The sequence below is a fragment of the Poecilia mexicana genome, unplaced genomic scaffold (genome assembly GCF_051168715.1).
Source record: "Poecilia mexicana isolate PSO_F unplaced genomic scaffold, ASM5116871v1 scaffold_2, whole genome shotgun sequence".
NCBI classification, from domain to species: Eukaryota; Metazoa; Chordata; class Actinopteri; order Cyprinodontiformes; family Poeciliidae; genus Poecilia; species Poecilia mexicana.
The window spans coordinates 56287235-56315096 of NW_028263371.1; the positions used below are offsets into that span (position 1 = coordinate 56287235).

The following is a 27862-nucleotide window of genomic DNA, read 5'->3' on the forward strand; positions in this document are numbered from 1 at the left end:
CTCATGTAACGCCTCGCTGTCCAAAGCTCCAGCCTAAAAATCCGTGTTTCCCAGGGTCCTGATGGTCAACCTGGAGTGAAGGGAGAACCTGGAGAGCCCGGTCAGAAAGGAGATGCTGGTTCTCCAGGACCGCAGGGTCTGGCCGGAGCCCACGGACCTCCGGTGGGTCTCAGACTCGGTCTTACATCGTCACCATGACCGAGTTACTGTTTTATCCGTCGTTTTAGAATTAAAAATACTTAACAGAACATCGTCTTTCCTGCTTATGTTGCTGAGTTTAAGGTTGTGGTTTATTGTTTCAGGGTCCAATTGGTGTTTCTGGGCTGAAAGGAGGTCGAGGAACGCAGGGTGCACCGGTACGATGACGATTCATTGGAACTGATTTACCCCAGTGAGCCCTAAACGCCTCATGAGTCAAATGTTTTGTGTTTTCCTGCTTTAGGGCCCCACTGGTTTCCCTGGATCTGCAGGAAAAGTCGGACCGCCGGGCCCACCTGTAGGTACCGCGCTGCAAAAACTGGACTTTGATCAAATGGTTTTACATTCAGTAACCAGGGTTGGAAAGTTCCTCAGTTTAACTTCTTTAGCTGATTTAAACTGAATGAATTCAAACTTTTTCCACCCTTAGTTTGAAATAAATCCTCTCAACTGTTAAGATAAAATAAATAGAATTAATCTGAAGTTCAGCTGATCTCACTGACGTTTCTTCATCTAAACTCGTTTCATTTCACTTTTGCTGCTGCTTTAAAGATAATAGGAATTTTCCGATAATTTTCTAGAGAGAAGAAGTAATACTGCCACCTTCAGGTGCGAGTTAGCATCACATTTACCCAACGTGTTTAATCATTAAATTGCATTTAACCAACAGTTGAAAGAGCAGGATGTGTTGAATTTCTGTAGTTTTCTCCAGTTTTTCTTAATTCAGAATTTCACTGAAAATCAACAGATCTGCATTTTATTTGCACAAATGTTAATTTATTTATGTTTGCCGTTTACAATTTAAAGAACCATTTTTCCAAAGTAAACTTCTTCATTAATGTATTTATAGTTATCAACCAAGTTATAAGTGCTTAAAGTCAGAACCAAATCTTATCTTATGAAATTGATTCTGATTCAATCTAATAACCAAAAAATGTAAAATAATTATTACTGGTTGTTTTGTGTCGGGCCGCAGCGCCTCAGGCAGATTAAACATTAATATTCTGTTTGTTCAGGATTTATTTCACGTTAAGATTTAAAGGTACAGCCGCTCCTAAAACCCGACGCTGGTTTAGTTTCTCTGATTGTGTCTGTGGATTTTCAGGGCCCGGTCGGTGAAGCGGGGCCCCAGGGAGCCCCGGGGAAAGAGGGCCCCCCAGGGCTCCGCGGGGACCACGGGTCGCCTGGGAGGCAGGGCGAGCGCGGCCCGGCGGGGCCCCCAGGGAGCCCCGGGGACAAGGGCGACCCCGGAGAGGACGGCCCCACGGTGAGCTGACGACGCCTCCGCTCAGCCGGCCCACAAAGCCGTCCGGTCTGCAGGTGTGTAGTTAAAGTTTCCTGTGTGCTTCAGGGTCCTGATGGCCCTCCGGGTCCGGCTGGAACCACAGGACAGAGAGGCATCGTGGGTCTTCCCGGGCAGAGAGGAGAGCGGGGCATGCCGGGCCTTCCAGGACCAGCGGTGAGTTTCCCCGACCTTCTGCTTCATCTGCAGAGTAATCTGGAATCTGGATCCACCAGACCTTAATCCGGTTCTGTCGTTGATCCGGTTCTGTGTTCCTGGTTCCAGGGACCTCCAGGGAAGCAGGGCTCCCCAGGATCACCAGGAGATAAAGGCCCTCCAGGTCCGGTCGGCGTTCCTGGCGCTAATGGACCGCGCGGCGATCCCGGTCCGGATGTAAGTAAAAGCTGTTTTCCACAAGTTGCTCAACAAAGATGTGATTTTTATTATGAACTTTTCATTTAGGTAATTTTTAACTTTTCCATCAGAAACATAAGCACGGTTTCTCTCAGCCTGGCGGGCTGCCAGGCTTTAATTGCTCCCCACCAGACTAAGTTTGTTTGTTTGTTTATTATAGTTTTTTATTCACATAGTCAGTTCTGTTTATTTACTGGACCCATAACCACTTCCTGTCTTTACCAGGCTACATGCTAACAACTTTAGCAAAAAAAAGACAAGTCACAGATAAAGGATAGAAACATTAATATTTATTTTAAATGTATGTTTTATGTTTGCTTTTGTCTCCCAGCTTTATTGTCGATGTCTTTGATTATTGATAAGTTCTATCCATGAATGATCAATTCCACTTCCACCGTATTTCTAGAGTAATTCATGATCTGTAGTGTCTAAGTCTATGAAGAACTCTGCAGGATCCTTTGCTAAACCTTCTGGTCTCTGTAACTCATGTGCTGGTTCTGCTCAGGGCCCGGCCGGATCCGACGGACCTCCAGGGAAAGACGGCGGTTTGGGTCAGAGGGTAGGAGGAAAACCAAACATTCTGGTTCTGATTCTTGTGATGCAAAACACTGACAGTCCGAAACGTTTCAGGGAGACCGGGGAGATTCTGGTCCGGAGGGTTTGATTGGTCCACAAGGACTTCCTGGAACCCCAGGACCCGTCGGTGCGCCGGGTTCTCCAGGAAAGAGAGGCGAGCCTGTAAGTCTTTACCATTCAGCTCTAACATCATCTGCTGGAGCTCGTTGAGGGTTTGGTCCAGGTCAAAGGTTAACCAGAGGTCTTCCTATTGACTTTAGGGCTCAAGAGGACCCCAAGGACCACCCGGAGCAGCCGGGAAACGAGGACTGGTGGTCCGTCCTGAAGCCGTGAAACAAAACAAATGATACATTTTGAGATGAACTGCAGCTACAGACTTTGTTTCTCCAATTCAGGGACCACAAGGACCGAGAGGAGATAAGGGGGACCTGGGCGATCACGGAGAGAGAGGGCAGAAAGGACACCGAGGATACACGGGTCTGCAGGGTCTTCCTGGACCTCCGGTACGGCCTGCTCCTCCTCCACCTTTAAGACATGAAGAGGCTCCTCAGTAATGACAGATGCTGTCCACCTCAACATCCCTGATCAGGCATAACATTATGACCAGTGACTGTCCAGGTGACCCCTGGTGGTGGGTCCAATCTGACCCCTGTCCACTGAAACCGGGGCGTGTGACTGTTTGGGTCGTGTTCTAATAGGAAACCTTGGATTCCTCCATCGGCATGGATTTTACTTTGATGCCTACCTAAGCATGGCTGCAGACCAGAACCAGCAGGAATTGTTTATTTTCGTCTCCAGATTCCTCAGATCTTCAGATGTTTTCACACGTGACAATCCAGTCGACCCGGTTCTACTGGAACCAGAACATCTGCTCCATCTCCAGCTGCTGTGGTTCTGAGTCAAACCAACCTGTTCCCCTCCCGGCCTGTGGGGGCGCTGCACCAAGAACCACTGAAGGAAACGACACAAAAACCTCTGGAGATACTGAGAGCAACTTCCTTCTTCACCAGATGGAACCAAGATGGAGGCGTCAGGATTTCTCTTTAGTCTTTGGCTAAAAACTACGATCCGTTTCTCCTACTAGCGCTAGGCTAATACGTTGTATTTACCCAGAATGCCCTGCACTGTAGTCCACTTCCTGGTTTGGTCTCCGGTCCGCTTGGCGTTCACATATGCATTGGAACCGAACCAGAGTTCACGTCAACCGATCCAAGTTTGTTTCAGACTTTGGTTAGGCTCCCCAAACGATCCGGACTTTCTAGATAAACAGAAAGTTTATCTATTAAAACGGACTTTTGGGATGTTCTGGACAAACAACCTTCCACTGCCAAATACCACAGGTTGCATCTGCTGGAGTCGACGTCTCAATAAGGTCATAATGTTATGCCTGATTGGCGTTTGTTCTCGAAGGAGTGGAAAATACAACTTTCTAACTCCACTTAGAAATGGGTGATATAAGATATTAAGTTCAGGCTAATAAAGTGTAAACGTTGACATTTTGAAGTATTTGTACCTTCAGAGAGAAGCATGTTGAACGAATCACAAGGCCAGTTTTCTAAGGTTTTAGTGGAAAATATGCCAGGACCCTCAGAATGAGCTTCCATTTATCTGATTAATAGGGAAAAAAGAGCAATTATGTGAGATTTCCTGCCTGAAAATCATTCCTCATGTTTGTTTTTAATATTTTTAGGGCACAACTGGAGAGCAAGGAGCTCCTGGGATCGTTGGGCCGGGCGGCCCGAGGGTAAGCGCTGCGCTTACATCGGTTTTATGATGAAACCACGCCAACTTTTCATTTTAATGCAGGACAAAAACTGTAGCTGCTGATGCCTCCAGTAACTGTCACATACAAATGTTAGCGTTAGCATATGTTAGCTCCGGCCAGTTCGGTGCTGTGTTGTGGGTCAGAGTGTTTGATCACTATAGTTTTACTGTAACAGCAGATAAATTTCTGTTGTTTTTAATGAGGCCAAAAATCTGAATAATTAGCTGTAAATGTTAAACATTAGCATAACAACATTAGCATTAGCATCAGTTCAGCTCAGACCATTGGTTTCTTCTAATGTTGAGTTCTCATTGACCCTGACTCAGGGTCCTCCCGGGCCCATCGGGCCTCCTGGAAAGGAGGGGTACATGGGTCAGCCGGGCCCCATGGGGCCTCCAGGCACACGAGGACTCAGCGGAGAAATTGGGCCTCAGGTAAAGATTTGAAAAGCTTCATCTGAGAGTCACTGAAAGCTTCACTAATCTGGAATAAATCAAGCTGTGTGTGGAATCAACAGGGCCCTCCAGGAGAACCCGGACCCTCCGGTCCTCCCGGGCCTCCAGGGCCACCCGTGGCGGCGATGGACGATCTGTTTGGCGGCCCCCAGGATTACGACTCCGGGCCCCCTCCTCCTCCAGAGTTCAGCGAAGACGAAGCCCTGCCCAACAGCAACTCCTCCACCATCCTCCCGGTGGACCCGGGCGTCCAGGCGACCCTGAAGGCCCTCAGCAGTCAGATCGACAGCATGAAGAGTCCGGACGGCAGCAGGAAGCACCCGGCCCGGACCTGCGACGACCTGAAGAGGTGCTACCCCATGAAGACGAGCGGTACGTCGCTTTACGGCCGGCAGCGCCTCAGGAAGGGAACTGGAAGCATGAAGTAGTTTTTGGTGACTTTGTCTGCAGGTGAGTACTGGGTGGATCCAAACCAGGGCAGTTCAGAAGATGCCATCAAGGTTCACTGCAACATGGACACCGGAGAAACCTGCATCTCCGCCAACCCGGCCACTATACCTCGCAAAGTGTGGTGGACCGCGTCCAGGAACAAACCCGTGTGGTTCGGAGCCGACATCAACGGCGGGACGCACGTGAGCCAGAACTTCTTCAGCATAACCCGAGGGCCTTCATGGCACGGCGCTGACGTTTTCTCTGTGTTTCCAGTTTACCTACGGCAACAGGGATCAGCCGGCGAACTCCGTCACGGTGCAGATGACCTTCATCCGCCTGCTGTCCAAGGAGGCGTCTCAGACCGTCACCTACCACTGCAAGAACTCCGTGGGCTACAGCGACGCCAAGGCGGGCAACCTGAAGAAAGCCGTGATCCTCAAAGGCTCCAACGACCTGGAGCTGAAGGCTGAGGGCAACAACCGCTTCAGATACACGGTGCTGGAGGACTCCTGCTCGGTACGGCTCACCGCCACGAAACACCAACAGATACGAGACAGAGAAACAACCACCTGCTCCAAAACTACCCTGGATATGTTAGAGAGGACCGGCTTCAGGAGACCGATTCAATGAATCCAGCAGTGGTTGATGCTAGCTGAACGTTAGCTGCTGTAACCCTGAAGCATTAACTAATCATATCACTATCGATATATAACAGAAGCTAATGCTAATACAGTAAAACCAACATGGTCTTTAGCAGCAGCTAATGCTAAAGTTAGGAATTATTTGAAGAAGAAGTAATAAGTTCCTTTCCGTTTCTGTTGCAGTACCAGTGTAAACACCCTGAGCGCTTCAGGCCGTCAGGAACTGATTTGGTTTCTCTGTTTTACAGCAAGCGTCCAGCAGCTGGGGCAAGACAGTGTTTGAGTACAGGACACAGAAAACAGCGAGACTTCCCATAGTGGATTTGGCCCCTGTGGACATTGGTGGCCCCAGTCAGGAGTTCGGCATCGACATCGGGCCCGTGTGCTTCTTGTAAACTTCCTGAGACTGTTGGACTGACAGCTGACACGGTCAGAGTACTGAGGACTCTTCTGGCCCTGTGGCAGGATATTTATTGTGCCTTTCACCCACACCAAGACATCCAAGATTTCTAATTTTGTATGAATGTTTGTAAGAAAAATAATTGGTAAAAAAAGAAAAACCTAAATCCTTCCTTTGTCGTCTCGTGTTTGTTTGCTCAAAGCTTCATGCAGCAAATTTCACTCCACAAATTGGACACAAAGTAACTGAGAGCTGCTGTTCATAAGCCTGGAAATGTTGCTGCATGTCCCACTCTCATTGCTTTTATTATTATTGTTGCTATTGTTTTTAATGAGAACTCTGTCTTTATGTTTGAATTGAACACATTGTGGTGCTACAGAGGGGAAGGCAGCCCCGGATGATGAGTTCCCCGGATCGCCGCCGCCACACGGCCAGGCGGGGAATCTGATCGCTCCGAGTTAGCTACCTCGCCACCGACGCTCAGAAACCAGAAAACCACGTGTAAATCTGTCCTCCCAGGTGCTGTTTTCCAAGTGATCTCTTCTCCCGGTGCAGAGCTGCTTGGGCTGTAAATAAAGATGATGGAGGGACGAGTGAGGTGCTGTGTGGTGACTTTTGACCCAAACAAACGGTACAGCAGCAGGTAGCGCAAATATCACCATCCAACGCACGCCAGCTCCCGGTTTGCCGTATTCTGGACTTATAATGATGCTCTAGAAATCCTTCTTATATTCAGTTTTTTAGAATAACTGGCTGTCTGCTTTGTACTTTTTGCTTTGCAACAAATTAAACTGAATGCTTCTTAATCGCCCAAGTTTTTGTCAAATTAATGAAGGTCCTGTCAGGCTGGAGGCGGCGCTAACGTGAACCGTTTTTTTTTTTATAGGATCTTCTGTCACCATTTCAGTCAAGAGCATTTATTATGCAAACATGTGAATGATTCAAACTCCAAAACACACAAACATAATAAAACAAACGCAAAAGAAAGCAGGAAATAGAAGCTGTAAACTGTGATGTCCTCCAAACCACCAGGGGGCGTCGACCGCCAAATCATCTGGGAACAGACCTTCAAGAAAGACAGGATGAACAGAAGAAAGTTTGAGGAACAAAGAAAGAGAATGTGTGCTAATCGTTGAGCAGCATTTTTACATGGCTATTATTATCGACTCCAGACTCCCCCTAGTGGTCAGGAGGACTTTCGTTTAGTAAAGTGAGTTTGCAGTGTTTTATGCTTCCTGTTTCTGCGATTTGCAGCAGTTTCTCTCCCGCTTCTGTTTTCTGTGACAGCAGCATTTTTAATGTTGCATTTGTTTTTTTGTGTTTATGTAAAGCCAGGTGATAATTCCGTTTGACAGATTAATCAAATTTTCTGTTTCTGAAGATTTAATTTTTGGATTTTTTTTTACCAATGCACTTTTGGGCTTCCATAATTGAGAGTAATGTTTGCAAACCTAAGAACTACCACCTTGTTTGACAATCATTTTCTTTTTTCATTTTCAACTTTGAATTCAGGTCAACTCACAGAAGGAACGGCTGAAATAAAAAACATTTTTAAAACATTTTCTGTCATTTGTAATTTTTTCCAAGGAAGAAATTAAAAATTGTGCATCGGATTTGGTCTAAAAAGTTGGAGATTATGTTTATGCATTTGGAGTTTGCATCATTCATGTGTTTGATGCGTATTTGCACCTTTCGGCCACCGTGAAAAAGAAGAGGAAGTTTTTCATTCAGGAAGTGGAAAAGTTTGGATGTTTATAAATAAACCTGTCACAATAACAACTTTTTCTGGATAAACTGTTCCAGAAACTATTGCAGTAAACAAAAATATTGTTTTGAGACAATTTTCAACTGATAGTAAGAGTATATGGCATTAATGCAAACAGATCTTCGCAAAGATAAAAAGACAAATTTAATTTCTAAAGAACATTTCAACACTGGAAAAAAACATTAAATATCCAAACTTTCGTAAAAAAAAAAAAATCGATATTTGATTGTGTGATTAACTGATTAGTTGTTTTTTTCTGCTGATAAGAAGAGGTGGCAGTTTTCAAATCTCATAGTTTAAATTTACAACGACTTGCAAAATTATTCACAACACTTTATATTTTTACACATTTTGTCACATTGAAGAGTAACATTTTTGGATTTTATGTGACAGATCAACAGTGGTGTTAAACTGTGCGGTGGAGGGAGGATAATGGATGCTCTCTGTGCCTTTCGGACAGGAAATGAGGGAAAACCTGCAGCAAACGCCCCAGAGGTCGGAGTTCAACCTACAGTCTGCTGAGCCGTGTCTATATCCAGCCCCTTTACTGCGATAACCACAAACAAAATCCTCTGCTACCAGCTGCTCTTAAAGAAGAACCAACCCCTGTGAAAACTTAGCCCCGCCCCCAAACAAATGTTGAAAAACTAGAAAGTGGGCGGAGCCAAAATACACGGAGGGGCGTGGCTAAGCTTGGGAATGAGTGGAGGACATCAAGGGGTTAATGATCCGGACAAAGGAAAAGTTTGATGTCAACTTAGAAAATATGTTGCTTTATATTCATACTAACAACTAAATAAAAACAAGTAGTGACAAATTTTGAAGTGTTCTTCAAAAAAGTTACACGTCTGATTATTTTGTCAAAAAAGCAAGTAGAAACAAATTTAACGACTTTGTTTAAAATAAGTGATTAGCAACAAATCAAGTTCTTCACCAGGCAACTAGCGACAAATCTAGTTCATTTTTGTCAAAGAAGAAACGAGCAACACGTCTAGCAACTTAAAAAGAACAATAAGCTACTAGTAATAAATCTAACGCTTTTTTATTTGTTTCTGGAGACTTTAATGGCAACAAAAAGTCAACAATGTAAATAAATCTGAAATTTGCAAAGCTGAGAAACGCTATCAGTCAATGCTAGCTAGTCCACCTCCTGACTCGCCACCAGGGGGCGCGCCTGAGTGAGATGCTTTAATGCTGAGCGACGTAAACACCAACCAAGCTGGACTAGAACCAATAGGAAAATCGCGTGCAGTACCACCATTCACCCCAACGAGGGCAGCACTTGGACGGTTTGGGAAAAATGTTGCAGAATTAAATAAATTTACAGGAAAATGTACAAATGTAAACTTAAAGATAGCACCTCTATGGAACAATTTAGACGTTTTATTTAAAAAAAAGTTGATTTAGGGTTTAGTTACACTTTAAACATCATCCAATCAGCAAACAGAGTTTCTGTGAACAATCATGAGGAAACAGCTTCACTTTTGTCTTTGGTTTTGAAGGCTTTTATTAGATTTAGTTGTATTTTTTACTGATAAAACTTACTCATGTGTTTTTTGGCAAAGCCCATCAAACTAAAAATAAAGCGTAGCATCATCCAACAGGAGTGTTTTCATAAAGAGGGGCAGAAAAAAGAGAAACAATGCTGGATCTCTACTGAAGGGATTACTTTTATGAGTTTAACCCTAACCCTTCCAGTTAAACCAAAACTGGAAACAATGTGTCTCAGTCATTCTAGTTTATGTATGGTAACTTTTTTCCAAGTTAAAGACAAGTTTAGTAAAGAATAAAGGCAGTAAATAAAGACGAAAGAAAGAGTTTGAATGCTGATAATCCATCCTGTGTAAAGCAGAGTCCTTAACTTATTTTAAAGTTTGTCACATAATTAACCTGTTCTTCATTATTAGTGATTTAAGAGCCATTAAAAATGAAAAACATATTTTATTTAGAGTTCAATGTTGTTAAATATGAAGTTGTGCTGCCCTCTAGTGGAGGGATGAATGAATTCAACTTCAGAAAGTTTTTATTTGACAGATTCTCGCCGTTTTTGTTAACATGAAATAAGAAAAGTTCAATTTAACAGGAAACAAATGAAGCTAACTGATTTTTTATTGAGACTATTTGTTTTTTTAATGATTCATTGTCTGCAGTTTGTCTTCTCTTTCAGCAGCACATAAAAAGTGAGATACAAAATTAAATAAATACATGCATAAATAAATCATTAATTAAACAAACCATGAAACAAATAAATATTTACATAATTTAATAACAATTCACTTATGTATGTCAGTTTTATTGTAGCTGATGCAGAAAACAAATAAAATGTGTATTTAGTGATTTCATGACATCCAGTGAAGACAATCGATCCCAGATAAGACGCTGCAGATCAGGTGATGACACTCCGATACAGCAGATGGCGATATTAGAAATCTACTGAAACTTTTCGTTGTTTTCCAAAACATTCAGTCATGTTTCTGTTTTTATCGACCATGTTGACGATAATCTGCTGAGATCAAAATTTCTCCTACAAACTCAGAGGAAAGTTAGTGATCCATCACAAGAGCGGCCACCAAAGAAAGAGGTTAGCAGAGTTCATCGATAGAGGACTAAATTTATACTGTAACTGCTCCGTCCCTAAGCCCCGCCCTCTGCCCCGCCCTCTGCCCCGCCCACTGACGGGTGTTGGACAAACTAAATCATTTCATGAGTTCACTTAATCACTTTCTTTCTTTTTTGTTTTTCATACCTACACATTTTCTGAAAGGAACCTTTGTGTTTGTGAGTTTTGTACATTTCTGGTAAGTCCGTAAATCTTTGAGGAGAAATTTCAGTTTCAAAAGTAAAAAAATTGCTAGAAAAAATTTAGACAATTTAAGATTAATTTCAGAAATGTTCTAGAAAAGATTTGGAATTTCTGTTTCAAAAATAAAAAAGTGTTTCAAAACTGTTCAAAAAAATTTTCAAACTCAGAAATGTATTTTTTTTTCTAGACAATTTCTGAATGTCATCTCAAAATTTACGATTTTTCACCCAGCAAATCTTTTGACTTTTCAATCGCAGAAAATGTTATTTTTTTTCTTGACGATTTTCTAAATTAATCTCAGATTTTTGGCAGAAATTTATTCAGTTTTTCTACCTACATAATTATTATAATAAAAAAACAGATCTAAATGTACTTAATCAGCGAAACTGACTTAATTCAGATGTGAAACACAGAAGCAGTGTTGGGTTTTATTTTTTCCTCGCAGCCCGTCCACGGTCACGTGGTGTCGCATCCTTGCAGTGGGCAGACTGGCGTATCTTTACTGGGTTACGGAACCGCGGAGCAGTCGGGCTGGTTCCGCGCATAGCCGCGGGATACATCGGCTCTTTCCGCCTCTGCAGCCGGACCGCTGCGCTGCCACGGCGCAGGTAGGTTTCCGCTGCTGTGGAAATTATCCCGAGTGGGTGGCTGCAGCAAAGACACGCATGTTGCGTGTAAATAGCAGCTGCACATTACAGCGCTGATTGTGCAGCTTTACAGCAGCGTGGTGTGTTCAGGTACCGTCAGGAGAGTCGGAGGCTGCCGTTTCCCTGGTTAGTGTTGATGTGCTGCATCTGGGTGATGCAGCGGGAAATGCATCGCAGCAGCGGAGGATCTGCAGGACAGGGAGCCTGTTGGAGAGGCACTCAGTGAATCATGACTCAGCAAACACCGAGATCCGCTCCAGCACGACAGGCGGGCGCTTCAAACCTGCGATTAGATTTAATATAAATACAATATTTTACTGTGAAAACTATAGGAAGGATGTGCTGCTTGTAAAGCTACACAGTAAAAATTAGCAGCGATAATTTGGGTTTTTCAGCCTGTCATAAGAGAAAAAGTTATTTTTACCATCAATTTATATAAAGGTCAGTTTTAAACGAAAATTTTTATTATCTAGCTCAATATTTAATTAGCAAGCTAAATATTTAGTTTGAAGCTAATTATTTTGTTTATTTGTAGAACAGATCTTAACTAAGTATTAGCCAGCTAAACATGTAGCCTGTTAACTAAATACTAATTAATCAAGCTTAAATATTTAGTTCCAAATAAAATATTTAGTTAACAAACCAATTGTTTACTTAAATGTCTAGTTATTAAGCTAAGCACAAAATTTTCAGTTAGCAAGCTATTTACTTTGAGGATAAACATTTTGTAAGCTAAATATTTAGTTTCAAACAAACAAAATAATATTTGTAAAATATTTAGCTTGCTAGCTAAATGCTTTGTTAGCAAGCTAACTATTTAATTTCAAATTAACTATTTAGTTAGCAAGTAAAAAATTTCATTTGAAGCTAAACTAAATTTACTTACAAAACTAAACATCTAATTTGATGCTAAATATTTTGTCTCTATACAAAATATTTACATAGCTAGCTAAGTATTTAGCTTCAAACTAAATGCTTAGCTTCAAACTTGTTTAGTTTGCTAAATATTAAGTTTGTTTTCACATTGGCTAAATACTGCTGCTAACTTCCTGGTGAGTATTTTGTTTCAAAGAGGAACCAAAGCCGTCTTCTGTCTGAAATCAGTTAAAGTCTGTCAGGTTGATTTTGTACAAATGAATTCTGAGTCTGCTGATAGTTTCAGGTTCAGACTCTGGACTTAATGTATATAGATTTTAATTTTGTTGTAGCCATTTTGGGAGAATGGAGCATTTAATTTGTCGGATTAACTCCAGTAAAGTCACAATCTTCCACTCTCTGTTTGCTGTGCATGAAAAACCTGTCAGTTTGTGAGTGTGGGCTGTGAAACTCTGCAAGATGTCTCTGCAACAATGCCAAGTCCAACTGTGCTAAAAAAAAATCCCAAATCATAGGATTTTATCATTTACAACAACCCATCTGTACAACCAAGAGCTTTTCTTCAAGGTTTATTAAAACAGTACATTTGTTGCCTAAAGTAACCGATATGTTTTCCCACGGTGAATGTTTTATTTATAAATTATGCAACTGCTTTGTTTGCTGGTTTTATTCCCAGTCAGTACCCAAAGGAACTGAAGGAGAAGCTGGGAGAGAGGAGATGGAAGGACATCGTGTAATGAAAGCAATGAAGCTAGCTTTGGTTTTTATTGCTAACAGTGGAGCACGTCAGCCATGCCTTTCAGAGCTGAAGCTGTTAGCCACCTGTCATTGCTAATGGTCAAGCTCTGTTAGCTGCCTTTCAATGCTAAAGTTGAAGCTCTAGTAGCTGTCGTTTTGTGCCTTGATAGCAAAGCTATGTTAGCCGCCTTACAGCGCTAACGGCAAAACTCTGCTGGCTGCCTTTCAGTGCTAACAGTGAAGCTGTATTAGCCACCTTTCAGTGCTAAAGACAAAGCTATGTTAGCAGCTTTTCAGTGCTAAAGGTGAAGCTGATTAACTTCCTTTTTAGCTCTAACTCTGTTGGCTTTATTTCGATACCAACGGTTCATCTTTCCATCTGAGGTCGTTGCCCACAGGTTTTATTTTCCTGTCTAGCCTCTGTTTTGGTATTTATCATTCACCTTTTGACCACACTGTGTGCTAACAGAGTATTACTCCAGCTTCATGTATCACCGTCTCCTTCAGTCGTTTAAAGCTGATCCATTCAAAGCTATCTCATTACACAGACATTTGATATTATCATTGTAGTAAATAGTATGGAGCTGTCTGAGCAGAAGCTGATCCAGCATTTGTCTGTCAGTAGCTTCATGTGGTTCAAATTGTGCAAAAATAAAAAAAATCTCCTATAAGGAGACTATAGATTCAAGTTATTAAATCAGTTAATACAAAAATGAATCGGTTAATCTTCAAATGATGACATGTACAATAGAGAAATGCTATGTTGTTGCATTTTATGCAATAAAATGTTTATTTTCTTGAAAAATGAATTTGTTTATTTACATCTTAGTGTATTTGAGATATTATAAAATAGGCTTAAGTGGTTAAATGAAAATCTGTAGAATGGGACAACTTTTATCCAATTGTTTGATTACTAAAATACTCACTACCTGCCGCTCTAGATAGACTCATATTTTATATCAAAAACAGTTTCCTCAGCTTTAAATTCAGCCATATTTTATAGAAATTGGAGAAGAAATAAATGAGCTAAGACTAACTTTGTCTTAGCTCACTCACTTAGCAGGCATCACCAGCTATAGCAGCTAACAGCTGTCCCTAGCTATAACAGCTAACAGCTGTCACTAGCTATTGTGGCTAACAGGCGTCACTAGCTATAGCAGCTAACAGCTGCTGTCCTATCCAGTGATAAATACTGATGGTGTTTATCTTTCTAACAGGTGAAAGTGATAACTCAGAGGTTGATGTGTCTCGTTTTGTCTTTCCCCTTCAGGTTATGCCACCCCAAAGGATTACTGGACCCCCTGCGGTGAAAGAGAAGGGCTGATCCCGTCCTTCTCCAGGTTCCCTCGGTTTCCCGCCCGATCCGTTCCCTCCTCTCCCCATGGCGATAACCGTACCTCCCCGTCAGTCCTAACCCCGTTAAACTCTTCCATCAACAGGTTCCTGCCCGTTAGCTCCTCTAAATTAGCCTTCGGCCGTGTTAGCTAGCCTGCAAGTCGAGACTCTTCCTGTTGGCTGCTGGTTTGGACTCATGGCTACTGGAGGCCATGATGTTCTGGCTAACCTACAACAGGTAGGAATTCCTTCAAGTTAATGTGAGTTTTATCTGTTCCAGGCAAGACATTACAGACATAAAGCTTTTGTTTCATTTCTAAAACTGACGTAATGTTGACATTCTGGACAAAACACTTCATTTAAATTAAAAACTTCTCGCTCTATCACTTTATTCTCGTTTTAATATTGCTTTATTCTGGTAATATTACGACTTTAATCTCATATTCTGATTACTTTAATCTCACACTATGATGACTTTATTCTGATAGTAATACGACTTTATTTTCATATTTACTTAACGCTGGGATCCAATCGACGGGCTTCGTTTAAATTTCTTCAGAAACTTTCTAACTTCATGTTGCCTTCCTTTGGCAGTTGGTGGTTACCATAGCAACCAGTAATCCCCCCGGCCCCCGCTTTCTGTGGCCGTGGTCTGCATTCGGATCGGCTCTCTGTTTATTTACAAGTATTATATTTTAACATATATTTTAGACAAATTTAATCACATACAGTGTTTCATGAGTAAATTTGCTTTGCTTTCTGTCTTTAACTTAACATAATTAACGTTGTGCATCTTAGCCACGTTTAATTTTATCACTGCTAGCTGCTGCTAACTGCTCATTGGAAGCTATTAGCTATTAGCTTGTTTATTTATTGTATTTTATTTAACGTAAGACTTCAGAAGCTGCTGGGTGATGTTAACCACCAACAAAAAAACTTTAAATAATATTAGAATTTATTAATGCATTACGTAAAAAAAAACATTCCCCAAAAACTGATGAAAATGCTGAAAACTGATGAAAATGCTGATACTACTGAATTGTTTTGAGCAATCCTGAGATTGAATGTGAAAGTACAGAAACGTCTCACACACACACACGCACATACATGGCAGGACATCTGGGGGGTAAGACCTTTACAGCCTTTTGAATTTAACACACACTTTCCAAAAATGTGTGTGATCCAGAGCCGCTCAGACGGTCCTACAGAGAGACGGGCAGAAAGTGTCTTAATGCAGCAAAGAAGAGGCTTATATCACCAACCAGTGAATCATAATAATAATAATAATATTATAAACAAGCTTCTGTTTTCTTCCATCATCCATGTAAAATCTAAAATCTTTTTGGACTGTGGGAAGAAGCCCAGGCTGGGACTCAAACCCAGCAGCAGTGTCACCACTGAGCCACTGTGAAACCCTGATATTTTGCTCATAAAATGTATTTTTTTATTCACACAGATGGAGAATTTAGAGACCAATTAACAACCAGTCCTGATTTTAGACTGAGGCAGGAAGCCGGAGCGCCCAGAGAGAAACCTGCAAACTGGTAAAATATTTTACCAGTTATAAAAGCTGCCAGTGCTTCACTTTAAACAACAAAAACATAAACAGAAAAATATTATTAATTTTATTTAACTTAAGGTTTCCGTCATGTTTGGCTCATTCAGACATGTGAAATAGTTTTTTCTGGTGGAAAAAGTCCATTTCCATTACATCTGGTAAATTCAGGGTAAATTCAGGGTTGTCCAGTGATGGGTTGGATTTCTGCCCCGGTAGAAACCCGCTGCCCTCCTGCTGCCCCCCGCCTGCGCCGCCCTGCAGCAGGTGGCGCATTAAATGCATCCCATCCCCACGTCCCTCTGGTGATTAGCGGCTAATGGACGCCTCAGAAACCTGAGTCCGCTCAGGGATCAGACTACTTCCTGGGTCAGCACCAATCAGACGCTGAGTCAGCAACTTGTTTGAGGGTTCTGACCAATCAGAAGCTCCGCATGGAGAGGACACGCCCCCAGGCCCCCAGGGAAAGAAGAGCATTATTTTCTGTTGCTGCTTAGCACTTCGATGTATTGATTTGTTTTCCCTGCAGTTGCAGTTTTAAAGACGCGGTCTTCTTTCTGTTGTCTGGGAGACTCTGGGATTATATTCTCAGATTAAAGGTAGAATATTTCTAAAATAGTCAGTAACAAATAAAATTCAATCAGATTAATATATAGAGGCCTTCGAATGTTACGTTTCAGGTGAATTGAGTTTACCTGGGCTGTAAATGCAGAGAGAGACAAACAGATTGTTTTCATGCAGAGGAATTTATATTTTATTAAACTAAAACTAAAACTTCACAAGATGCTCAACTTTATTCTCACATTTTTGCGACTTTATTTTTGTACTTTAAGAATTTAATTCTCCTATTTTTGCGACTTGTGTTAGGAGGTTAGCCTAGCGTTAGCATCCATCGTCAGTAAACCAAAAACTGACTTATTCCCTTATCTTTGGGTGTAAATGGAGTTGGAGACTTTAAATGTTTTTTGTGCCGTTTTCCTCCAGGTGGAGGATCAGGATGCCGCTGAGGAGGAGGAGGAGAGCTGGGAGAAGGCTCTGTCTGTGGAGCGCTTCAGAGACGTCATCGGAGATTCGGCGTCCTGCAGCGCCGAGCGGATGGGCCGACTTTACACCGAGAAGGACTTTGAGTGTAAGCCTGGCGGCACAGCTTCATAAACACATTTAGCTTAATGTTGATTCATTTTATGTGCTGCTTTATGGCTAAACGGTAATTAATGGGGAAAATCTATAACTAACTGGAACTATATGACTTATTTATGAAACTAAACCATTAGAGATATTCGCTGTTTATGAATCTATTTATTAGCCTTTTGAACTGAAACAGATTTTATTTTTCCCACTAAAGCAGTTTACATCACATGACGGCTCTACGTAATCTTCCTAGTTCACAAAATGGCAGAGTCCGCCATTATGCTTATGCTACTAGCAGACACGTCAGTAGCATTAGCAATTAGCTTATGCAAACAGACTAATGGCTAGTCTGTTCCTCTTTAGTTAGTGTTAAGGCAACATTAGCCATTAGCTGACGAACAAGCCATTTGTCTATAGGAATAATTGAATATCATTTAATCTTCTGTTAAGTATTCATTACCCAGTCAAAGCTAGTAGAAACTAAACAGAGTTTAACTAATAAATGCTAGTAGAAGCTAACTGAATCAGAGCTGTTGTAACGTTTTCCTTCTTCAGATCCAGTTTAGTGTTTTGTTTCGTTGGCAGATCACAGACACACGTTTCTCCACACACACCACCCGTTATCCACCCACCTGCCCACGTCGCAGCGCAAGCGGCCGCACGGCGCCGACCGCAGGCACAGGAAGAAACGCAAGAAAAAAAAAACCTCATTGCCGCCCTCCGACATCACGCCCACCATCCAGGAAGTAGACGAGGAAGAGGCGGAGTCTGACGCCGACGGACGCCTGGCGACCGCCACGCCCACCGAGTTCCCCGACATCCAGCCGCAGGTAAAATAAGTCTGAGAAACAAACGTTCCCGCTGAATTAACGGACCTTTCCTCTCTTCTCACTGAGCTTCGTCTTCCTCTCAGTTTAGCTTTGGGAGCCAAGAGGACTTGGAGGAACCGCTACAACTTGCTGCCGTCCACGTGGAAAACGAAGAGCGCTCCAGGAAAACGGCGCTCATGCTGATAAAGGAGGCGGCGAATAACGACAGAACCGAGGAGAAAGATGGAGGACAAGCAGCTTCCCAAAGGTTCACGGTTCCCTTTAAACCTGAACAGAAGCTGCAGTTTGAAAAGTTCACCGTCTCTTTTCCCCCATATCTGATGTTTTTGTATTTCCATTTATGTTTCTACTGCTCCTAAAACAAACCAAACACTTAAAAAGCCCACCAGCTGTTTTCTGGTGATAAGTTCATGTTCTTCGTCTCTAGAAAACAAGCCGTTTCAAAAATGCCCGAATGTTAAGTCACTTCCATGGAACTGCGCCGTTACCTAGCAACCCCAGCTGAGCCCCGTTACCTAGCAACCCCAGCTGAGCCCTGTTACCTACAACCCCAGGTCAAGTGATTTTATTTCTGTATGTGCAGGAAAGCAATTAATGACAATACAGAATACAAAATAAAAACATCTGAAGTACAGAAATAAAATAATTGATAAAATATAAGAATACACTGATAAAATGATAAAATTAAAATAACTGAAAATAAATATGAGATTAAAAAATAAAGGAATAAAATTTAAATTGAATAAAAAATACACATAAAATAATAAGAATGAAATTAAATATTCATGAATACTAAATAGAAAATTAAAAAATAAAAGAATAAAAATGAAATAAATGAATAAAAAGTTAAATGTAATTATTAAAAATGAAAAAGTCCTGAATATTAAAATAAAATAATAAAGAAAATATATTCATAAAATAAATACTAAAGATAAAATAATAAATATGAAATTATTTGAAACAAAATAACCAACTTAATGAATAAAACAATAATTAAAAATGATTTTTTTTTTGCATTGAAAGGTGGATTTTAGTTTGACACCCGGTTATCTTCTGAACCGGATCATAAAGTCAGAGGAAACGTGACAGAAGGATATTTTCTCCTTCTCGTTTTTACATAAAACCATTAGAACCAGTAACTGTTTCCAGTAGGAACCAGTAAGGAGCTTTGGACGTGGCTCTTCAGGCTCCTTCCGTCCCTGAACGTTGCATATTAATTGAGCCGGCTGGGCGCCTGACATGCAGAATATGAATAATTTGTTGATTCTGAATCATGCATGGCGTTTTGCTGCGGGAGGCCCAGGGCTCCATGGTGATTGGGTCGGGCAGAACCGACTCAGGTTTCCATCAGAGCCCCCTGCTGGCCAACCTGTGTCTTTACAATTCACACAGTGTCAACAGAAAACTCTGGTTTAGTCATTTAAAATTAAACAAAGCTGGATTTAGTAGCTAATGGAAACATTTGCTGATTTTTCCTTTTGTTGATCTTATCAGTGCGTCGGAAGCCGTCAGTCCGGCGCCGAGCCGCGGCTGGCTGCGGCGTAAAGCCGTCCACCATCGGCTAATGGCCACCCAGCGCAGCAACTACGACCTGCGGGAGAGGCTCTGCATCGGCAGCATGACCGCCATGGAGGCCGCCGTCTACCAGCAGGTGCCCACCGACGAGGCCGAGGCCCAGATGTTGGTCAGCGCCGACCTGGACGACATGAAAAGTACGATCTGATTTTTATTCTGTTGGTTCATCAAGTTATATGAAGTTAAGTTCAAATCAAATTCTGTTGAATCATTCTGCCAATATGATCGAATCTGTTTTATTTTATTATAAAAGTTTTTCTAAAGTGCCACAAAATCAGTTTATATTTTATAGTGAAGATCTGGCGCCACCTGCTGGCTGAGTGGAACAAACACTGCTGAGATGAACGGCAGGATTTTATTCTAAAGAATTAAAACTTCACCTTATTTAATGCGAGGTGAATTTATTAAAGCAGAGAAACATAAATAAAAATACAAGTAATCAATAAATGAAATAAAATCTAAAGTCATAAATATTACATAAAAATAAGGAAATAATTAAAGTATTAAAATGAAGTAAATAAATACAAAGCAGGTTCTTAAAACTAAAAATAAAGTACTCAAGGAAATAACATTATTTTATAAATGAATAAAATCAAATTAAAGGACTAAAATGAAATATAAAAACAAAGTGCTAAAATTAAATTGAATAAACTACAAGAAAGTAAATAAGAATCTGAAATAAAACAACAAAAACAAACATTTCATTCTAAAATGAAATAAAATGAGGTAGTAAATGAGTACAAAATAAATAAATACAAATTTCAAAATATTAAATAAATAATGAATAATACGAGTATTAATGCCACAATTATGTTCAGTATAACTTATAAAATTAAATACACTGAAGCCCAAACGTGGTGAATATTTGGTAAAAAATAGGACAGAATTTTGCACATTTTTCAAACTTAAGTAAAACTAAACAAAGAGAAAAATCTGACTTTTAGTTGCATTTGAGGTGAAGCTGATGAAGCTCAGCTGCACCTGTTAACATGAAAACTAAAGACAAAGTGTCAGTTTCATCTGAATCTTTTAATGGGAGATTTTCTCATAAATCCTTATAATTTCTCTGACATAATTTCCGGAGTGCTTTTCTCCAGAGGAGCTATCTGCAGTGGAAGCGCTAACGAGTTCCTGTGTGTGGAGAGAAAAGCAGGTTTCAGAGTCAGGAGGCGTTAATTAACTGGCGGTGGAGTCGATTCCCCTTCAGCGGCGACCCTGCCTCTGGCGGTTCCTGCATCAACCAGAGCGGAGCGGCCATCGACGGCTCAGAGCCATCTGCCCTGAAAGCTGCAGCGCGTCGCATGCAGGCTGCATGCTAGCAGCTGCTTTGCAAAAACACGGAACAGGAGGACGGACTGATATTTCATATTTAGTTACTTTAGGACTTTAGCTTCCTCTGTTCCTTTTTTTGAACACTAAAGGCCTGGAATGAAATCAACCTGGCAACACACAGGCTAACAGTAGTAGCTATGCTAACAGTTAATGTTTATTGAACGGATCCTCGACTAGCTAAACACATTTGACTAAAATGTTTTAATTTTCTCATAACCGGCTAACACCATCAGCAGGAGCTAATGCTGTTAGCTACAACTACAGCATTAGCTAGAGTTAATGCCAGTAGCATGAGCTAACACCGCTAATTATCAATGAGATTATTTGCACAGCATATTCCAGCAACACGATAGTGCTTTGCTTCATAAAGTTAGTTAATGACGTTAGCTGTAGCTAAACCAGTAGCAGGTGCTAATGCTATTAGCTAGGCAAAGTCAAAACAAATTGGGAGGTAATAAATGGATGTTTAAAGAGCATGAAGCATCTTTACGTCTTTTGTAACAAATGTTTCTTACAAACTAGAGAAAATGTTTTTATCCTGATGCTAACTGCTAACAGCTGAGTTGGAAACCCACCGACTCGCTCCTCTTCATCAGTTTGCTTCTCCTCTTCTTCATCACCTCTTTTGTGCATCTCTTTAACTTCAACGCGTTCGGTTCAGATCCAACGTTACTCAGTGAGCCTGCTAGCTTAGCAGCTTCGCCCAGGAGACATTTTTACTGCCGGTTCTACATCTGAAATAAACTTTTCTCAAATAAAGACACCAATCAATCAATCAATCAAGTCTATTTGTACATGTTGTCAATGAGGCAGCTCAAATGCTTTGTCATCAAAGCAGAAGAAATAAAACGACAACAGAGAAAAACATTTTTTTTCTCCATATTCATTTGGAGAATGAATACAAGCATCAACTTATTGATGCTTATCAACTTATTGATGCTTATCAACTTATTGATGCTTATCAACTTATTGATGCTTATCAACTTATTGATGCTTATCAATAAGTCGGTCAATGTTTCATCTGTTGTCCAAAGCAGCTGAAGTCGACGGCGTCAAACTGAAGGAGGGAAACTTTCAGCTTGAAGACTTTATGAATGAAAGCTTGTGGTTTCCAGTGAGGGCGGCGTGACAGAAGCTGTTTTGGAAAGAGGAGCAGCAGAATAGAGGTCGTTCCGCGTCCTGCCCTGATCCGCTCCCCCCGTTCTGAACCCGTCGATAAGAGGGCGGCGCCACCGCGCCATCAATACCTCCGTTTCCATCCTGCAGCCTCAGATTGGCCTCCGCGCTGCCAGCGGGCCGCAGGTTCTGGTTTCTGTGCCCTCGCAGCGTGTCGGCTCGGTTCGCGGTCCGGATCGCTGGATGATCAGAGCGACCAGCAGCGGAGGGGCGGCCGGCAGGCGGATCGCGCGCTGGAGATGACAGACGTTGAGGGACGGGCGAGCCGCGGCGTCGGCCCTTCTGACGCGCAGCATGAGCGGCGCTGCAGCGTGCTGCGCGGCCTCGGCGCCGCCGCCGCGCAGCACTACGAGCGCCAGGGCTCCTTCTCCCTGGCGGACGGCTTCGAGGACTTTGAGGAGTTTGTTCTGGACTTTGACGACTACGACCTGCTGGAGTCGATCCACAGCCACCTGGGGGCGCCGCAGGAACCGAGCCGTGAGTCCAAACCGCCGAGCTTCCCTTCATTAGGAGGGAAAACATCCAGAACCAGCAGCAACCGGTGGGGCATCTTCACTGTGGATGAGATTCCCTCTTAAATAGCTTCAGTTCAGCCTCACTGGAGGGTTTTGCAGCAGAATCTCCCTGACTTTGACTAGGACAGTCCAAAACCTTAACTTAGTTTTTTGAGTTATTCAGAAATTGGCTGGCTGGTGAGTTTAGGATCATTTACAGTTTCTGGTCCCAGCAAATGGTGAGATATTCTCCTTCCATATCTTCTGCTAGAGAGCCCCACATCACCATACTGCCACCACCGAGGTTGGCAGGAAAACTCGTTAAGTCTGTGGTTTCCATCAAGCAGGAACCAAGTTAATAACTGACAGATGACTGAGGAGCTGAAGGAAAGGATGACGGAAACACCTGAAAAGTGTGGTGTGTCGTTCATCCAGTCTGTTGCCCCTAAATGAAATCATCTTTACAGGTCACCTAATTAGATGCAACATCTGAACAAGATCCCAAATTAGAAACTTTTTCTTCTAAGCAAGATAAAAAAAAAACTTGATAATTTGAAAACAGAATGAGAAGCAAAACTAGTCGAACTGAAATGCAAAGCTTGTCAAAAAAAGAGATAAAATAAAGAGATGAATAAAATAAAACTAGATGTGAATCTGTAAAGTTTTGGGGTTTTTTCCATTTCATTCGGGTCGTTTTGTCGATCCGGGTCAGCAGCGGTTCTGGCTTTCACTCTCTGCCATGAATGAGGCCATTTTCCTCCTCCTGAATGACCTCTGACCCTTACTGATTCAGCGAGTGTAAACTGCTGCCTGTAGTTTTAGCTCTCGTGTTACTGGGAACTATTACATCACTGTCCTGGAGCTCTGGTGCATTCTGGGATATTTTTACACGACCGATCGATGAGCAGGAAGTGACTTTCCATGATGGGTTTGGATCTCACGAGGCGCGCTGCAGAATCGAGTCGGGACTTCCTGCCTGGCATCGATCAGCGGCTCCCATCGGGTCAGCGGCAGCCGAGCGGAAACATCTCATTGACTAACGCAGCGGTTCTGCTCCAAGCTCCCGTTTGGACCCACAGAACATCACATCGGGTCCGCACTGTTAAACAGAAACAGGAAGTAAAACGGAGCCATCTTTAAACACGGAGGGAAACCAGATAATCAGTGAACATGATGAGTTCATGCGCAGCGGTAGAACAGGGAGGATCTCTGAGCTTCGGGTTTCAGTAAAAAGCTCGTCTGTTCAGGTGGCGTTCCCCACAGCCCACTTCCTGTTAAAATCAACATGCTAGCTGAGATTATAGCAACTAACACAGATCTCATGTGATGTCACACTTCCATGAACGTCGTAGCTGGCAGCCATCTTGGTAGGCAGTTGCTATGACAACAATAAGCAAGCTACAAGCTCTGAACCAGCTCTCCTCTCCTTCCTGTCCAACTTACAAACAAGAACATTACAGCTAATAACTGAATAACAAGTTTTAGTTCTCTGCTCACCTCTGTGTAGTACCAGTACCAGTATTAAGTACCAGTACTGTCAGTACCAAGTACCAGTACTAAGTGTCAGTACTAAGTACCAGTACTAAGTACCAGTACTGTCAGTACCAAGTATCAGTACTAAGTACCAGTACCAAGTACCAGTACTAAGTGTCAGTACTAAGTACCAGTACTAAGTACCAGTACCAGTACTGTCAGTACTAAGTACCAGTACCAAGTACCAGTACTGTCAGTACTAAGTACCAGTACCAAGTACCAGTACCAAGTGTCAGTACTAAGTACCAGTACTAAGTACCAGTACTGTCAGTACCAAGTACCAATACTAAGTACCAGTACCAAGTACCAGTATTAAGTACTAGTACTGTCAGTACCAAGTATCAGTACTAAGTACCAGTACCAAGTACCAGTACTAAGTGTCAGTACTAAGTACCAGTACTGTCAGTACTAAGTACCAGTACTAAGTACCAGTACCAAGTACCAGTACTGTCAGTACTAAGTACCAGTACTAAGTACCAGTACTAAGTGTCAGTACTGTCAGTACCAAGTACCAGTACCAAGTACCAGTATTAAGTACCAGTACTGTCAGTACTAAGTACCAGTACCAAGTACCAAGTACCAGTACTAAGTACCAGTACCAGTACTGTCAGTACCAAGTACCAGTACCAAGTACCAGTACCAGTACTGTCAGTACCAAGTACCAGTACTAAGTACCAGTACCAGTACTGTCAGTACCAAGTACCAGTACTAAGTACCAGTACCAGTACTGTCAGTACCAAGTACCAGTACCAAGTACCAGTACCAAGTACCAGTACCAAGTACCAGTACCAAGTACCAGTACCAAGTACCAGTACCAAGTACCAGTACCAAGTACCAGTACCAAGTGTCAGTACCAAGTACCAGTATTAAGTACCAGTACTGTCAGTACTAAGTACCAGTACTAAGTACCAGTACCAAGTACCAGTATTAAGTACCAGTACTGTCAGTACTAAGTACCAGTACCAAGTACCAAGTACCAGTACTAAGTACCAGTACTGTCAGTACCAAGTACCAGTACTAAGTACCAGTACCAGTACTGTCAGTACTAAGTACCAGTACCAAGTACCAGTACTAAGTACCAGTACCAGTACTGTCAGTACTAAGTACCAGTACCAAGTACCAGTACTAAGTGTCAGTACCAGTACTGTCAGTACTAAGTACCAGTACCAAGTACCAGTACTAAGTACCAGTACTGTCAGTACCAAGTACCAGTACTAAGTACCAGTACCAGTACTGTCAGTACCAAGTACCAGTACTAAGTACCAGTACCAGTACTGTCAGTACTAAGTACCAGTACCAAGTACCAGTACTAAGTGTCAGTACCAGTACTGTCAGTACCAAGTACCAGTACTAAGTACCAGTACCAGTACTGTCAGTACTAAGTACCAGTACCAAGTACCAGTACCAAGTATCAGTACTGTCAGTACTAAGTACCAGTACCAAGTACCAAGTACCAGTATTAAGTACCAGTACTGTAAGTACTAAGTACCAGTACCAGTACTGTCAGTACCAAGTACCAAGTACCAGTATTAAGTACCAGTACTGTAAGTACTAAGTACCAGTACTAAGTACCAGTACCAGTACTGTCAGTACTAAGTACCAGTACTAAGTACCAGTACCAGTACTGTCAGTACTAAGTACCAGTACCAAGTACCAGTACCAAGTATCAGTACTGTCAGTACTAAGTACCAGTACCAAGTACCAAGTACCAGTATTAAGTACCAGTACTGTAAGTACTAAGTACCAGTACCAGTACTGTCAGTACCAAGTACCAGTACTAAGTATCAGTACTAAGTACCAGTACCAAGTACCAGTACCAAGTATCAGTACTAAGTACCAGTACCAAGTACCAGTACCAAGTATCAGTACTAAGTACCAGTACCAAGTACCAGTACCAAGTGTCAGTACTAAGTACCAGTACCAAGTACCAGTACCAAGTGTCAGTACTAAGTACCAGTATTAAGTACCAGTACTGTCAGTACCAAGTACCAGTACCAAGTACCAGTACTGTCAGTACCAAGTACCAGTACCAAGTACCAGTACCAAGTATCAGTACTGTCAGTACCAAGTACCAGTACCAAGTACCAGTATTAAGTACCAGTACTGTCAGTACTAAGTACCAGTACCAAGTACCAGTACCAGTACTGTCAGTACTAAGTACCAGTACTAAGTACCAGTACCAGTACTGTCAGTACTAAGTACCAGTACCAGTACTGTCAGTACCAAGTACCAGTACCAAGTACCAGTACTGTCAGTACCAAGTACCAGTACCAAGTACCAGTACCAAGTACCAGTACTGTCAGTACCAAGTATCAGTACTAAGTATCAGTACCAAGTACCAGTACCAAGTACCAGTACCAAGTACCAGTACCAAGTACCAGTACCAAGTGTCAGTACTAAGTACCAGTATTAAGTACCAGTACTGTCAGTACCAAGTACCAGTACCAAGTACCAGTACTGTCAGTACTAAGTACCAGTACCAAGTACCAGTACTGTCAGTACTAAGTACCAGTACTAAGTATCAGTACTGTCAGTACCAAGTACCAGTACCAAGTACCAGTACCAAGCATCAGTACTGTCAGTACCAAGTACCAGTACTAAGTACCAGTACTGTCAGTACCAAGTACCAGTATTAAGTACCAGTACTGTCAGTACTAAGTACCAGTACTAAGTACCAGTACTGTCAGTACCAAGTACCAGTACCAAGTACCAGTACTGTCAGTACCAGTACTGTCAGTACCAAGTACCAGTACTAAGTACCAGTACTGTCAGTACCAAGTACCAGTACTAAGTATCAGTACTGTCAGTACCAAGTACCAGTACCAAGTACCAGTACTAAGTACCAGTACTGTCAGTACCAAGTACCAGTACTAAGTATCAGTACTGTCAGTACCAAGTACCAGTACCAAGTACCAGTACTAAGTACCAGTACTGTCAGTACTAAGTACCAGTATTAAGTACCAGTACTGTCAGTACCAGTACCAAGTACCAGTACTAAGTATCAGTACTGTCAGTACCAAGTACCAGTACTAAGTATCAGTACTGTCAGTACCAAGTACCAGTACTAAGTATCAGTACTGTCAGTACCAAGTACCAGTACCAAGTACCAGTACTAAGTACCAGTACTGTCAGTACTAAGTACCAGTATTAAGTACCAGTACTGTCAGTACCAAGTACCAGTACCAAGTACCAGTACTAAGTATCAGTACTGTCAGTACCAAGTACCAGTACTAAGTATCAGTACTGTCAGTACCAAGTACCAGTACCAAGTACCAGTACTAAGTACCAGTACTGTCAGTACCAAGTACCAGTACTAAGTATCAGTACTGTCAGTACCAAGTACCAGTACTAAGTACCAGTACTGTCAGTACCAAGTACCAGTACCAAGTACCAGTACTAAGTACCAGTACTGTCAGTACCAAGTACCAGTACCAAGTATCAGTACCAAGTACCAGTACTGTCAGTACTAAGTACCAGTACCAAGTACCAGTACCAAGTACCAGTACTAAGTATCAGTACTGTCAGTACCAAGTACCAGTACCAAGTATCAGTACCAAGTACCAGTACTGTCAGTACCAAGTATCAGTACCAAGTACCAGTACTGTCAGTACCAAGTACCAGTACCAAGTATCAGTACCAAGTACCAGTACTGTCAGTACCAAGTACCAGTACTAAGTACCAGTACTGTCAGTACCAAGTACCAGTACTGTCAGTACCAAGTACCAGTACTGTCAGTACCAAGTACCAGTACCAAGTATCAGTACCAAGTACCAGTACTGTCAGTACCAAGTACCAGTACTAAGTACCAGTACTGTCAGTACCAAGTACCAGTACCAAGTATCAGTACCAAGTACCAGTACTGTCAGTACTAAGTACCAGTACCAAGTACCAGTACCAAGTATCAGTACC

At 42.1% G+C, this 27862-nt stretch overlaps 3 protein-coding genes across 3 annotated transcripts in view; all 3 read left to right on the forward strand.

The window, feature by feature from the left end:
* Positions 1-6969, forward strand: part of LOC106904961 (uncharacterized) — a 41206-nt gene extending 34237 nt beyond the window's left edge. The window contains exons 39-54 of the mRNA XM_088003270.1: positions 55-162; positions 303-356; positions 443-496; positions 1304-1465; positions 1550-1657; positions 1766-1873; positions 2400-2453; positions 2525-2632; positions 2731-2784; positions 2866-2973; positions 4161-4214; positions 4562-4669; positions 4753-5062; positions 5141-5322; positions 5396-5638; positions 6012-6969. Of these exons, the coding sequence (XP_087859396.1) occupies positions 55-162; positions 303-356; positions 443-496; positions 1304-1465; positions 1550-1657; positions 1766-1873; positions 2400-2453; positions 2525-2632; positions 2731-2784; positions 2866-2973; positions 4161-4214; positions 4562-4669; positions 4753-5062; positions 5141-5322; positions 5396-5638; positions 6012-6158 (1962 nt within the window). The 3' untranslated portion in view covers positions 6159-6969. The remainder of the gene's footprint in view (positions 1-54; positions 163-302; positions 357-442; positions 497-1303; positions 1466-1549; positions 1658-1765; positions 1874-2399; positions 2454-2524; positions 2633-2730; positions 2785-2865; positions 2974-4160; positions 4215-4561; positions 4670-4752; positions 5063-5140; positions 5323-5395; positions 5639-6011) is intronic.
* Positions 6970-11119: 4150 nt separating this feature from the next.
* Positions 11120-27862, forward strand: part of LOC106904964 (anion exchange protein 3) — a 33716-nt gene continuing 16973 nt past the window's right edge. The window contains exons 1-6 of the mRNA XM_014969522.2: positions 11120-11339; positions 14263-14565; positions 16867-17011; positions 17599-17843; positions 17927-18090; positions 19338-19555. Of these exons, the coding sequence (XP_014825008.1) occupies positions 14524-14565; positions 16867-17011; positions 17599-17843; positions 17927-18090; positions 19338-19555 (814 nt within the window). The 5' untranslated portion in view covers positions 11120-11339; positions 14263-14523. The remainder of the gene's footprint in view (positions 11340-14262; positions 14566-16866; positions 17012-17598; positions 17844-17926; positions 18091-19337; positions 19556-27862) is intronic.
* On the forward strand, positions 21763-22555 carry LOC148160975 (uncharacterized). The gene is made up of 2 exons (XM_088003704.1): positions 21763-21864; positions 21971-22555. The coding sequence occupies exons 1-2, from the start codon at positions 21763-21765 to the stop codon at positions 22502-22504; spliced, it is 636 nt and encodes a 211-aa protein (XP_087859830.1). The 3' UTR covers positions 22505-22555.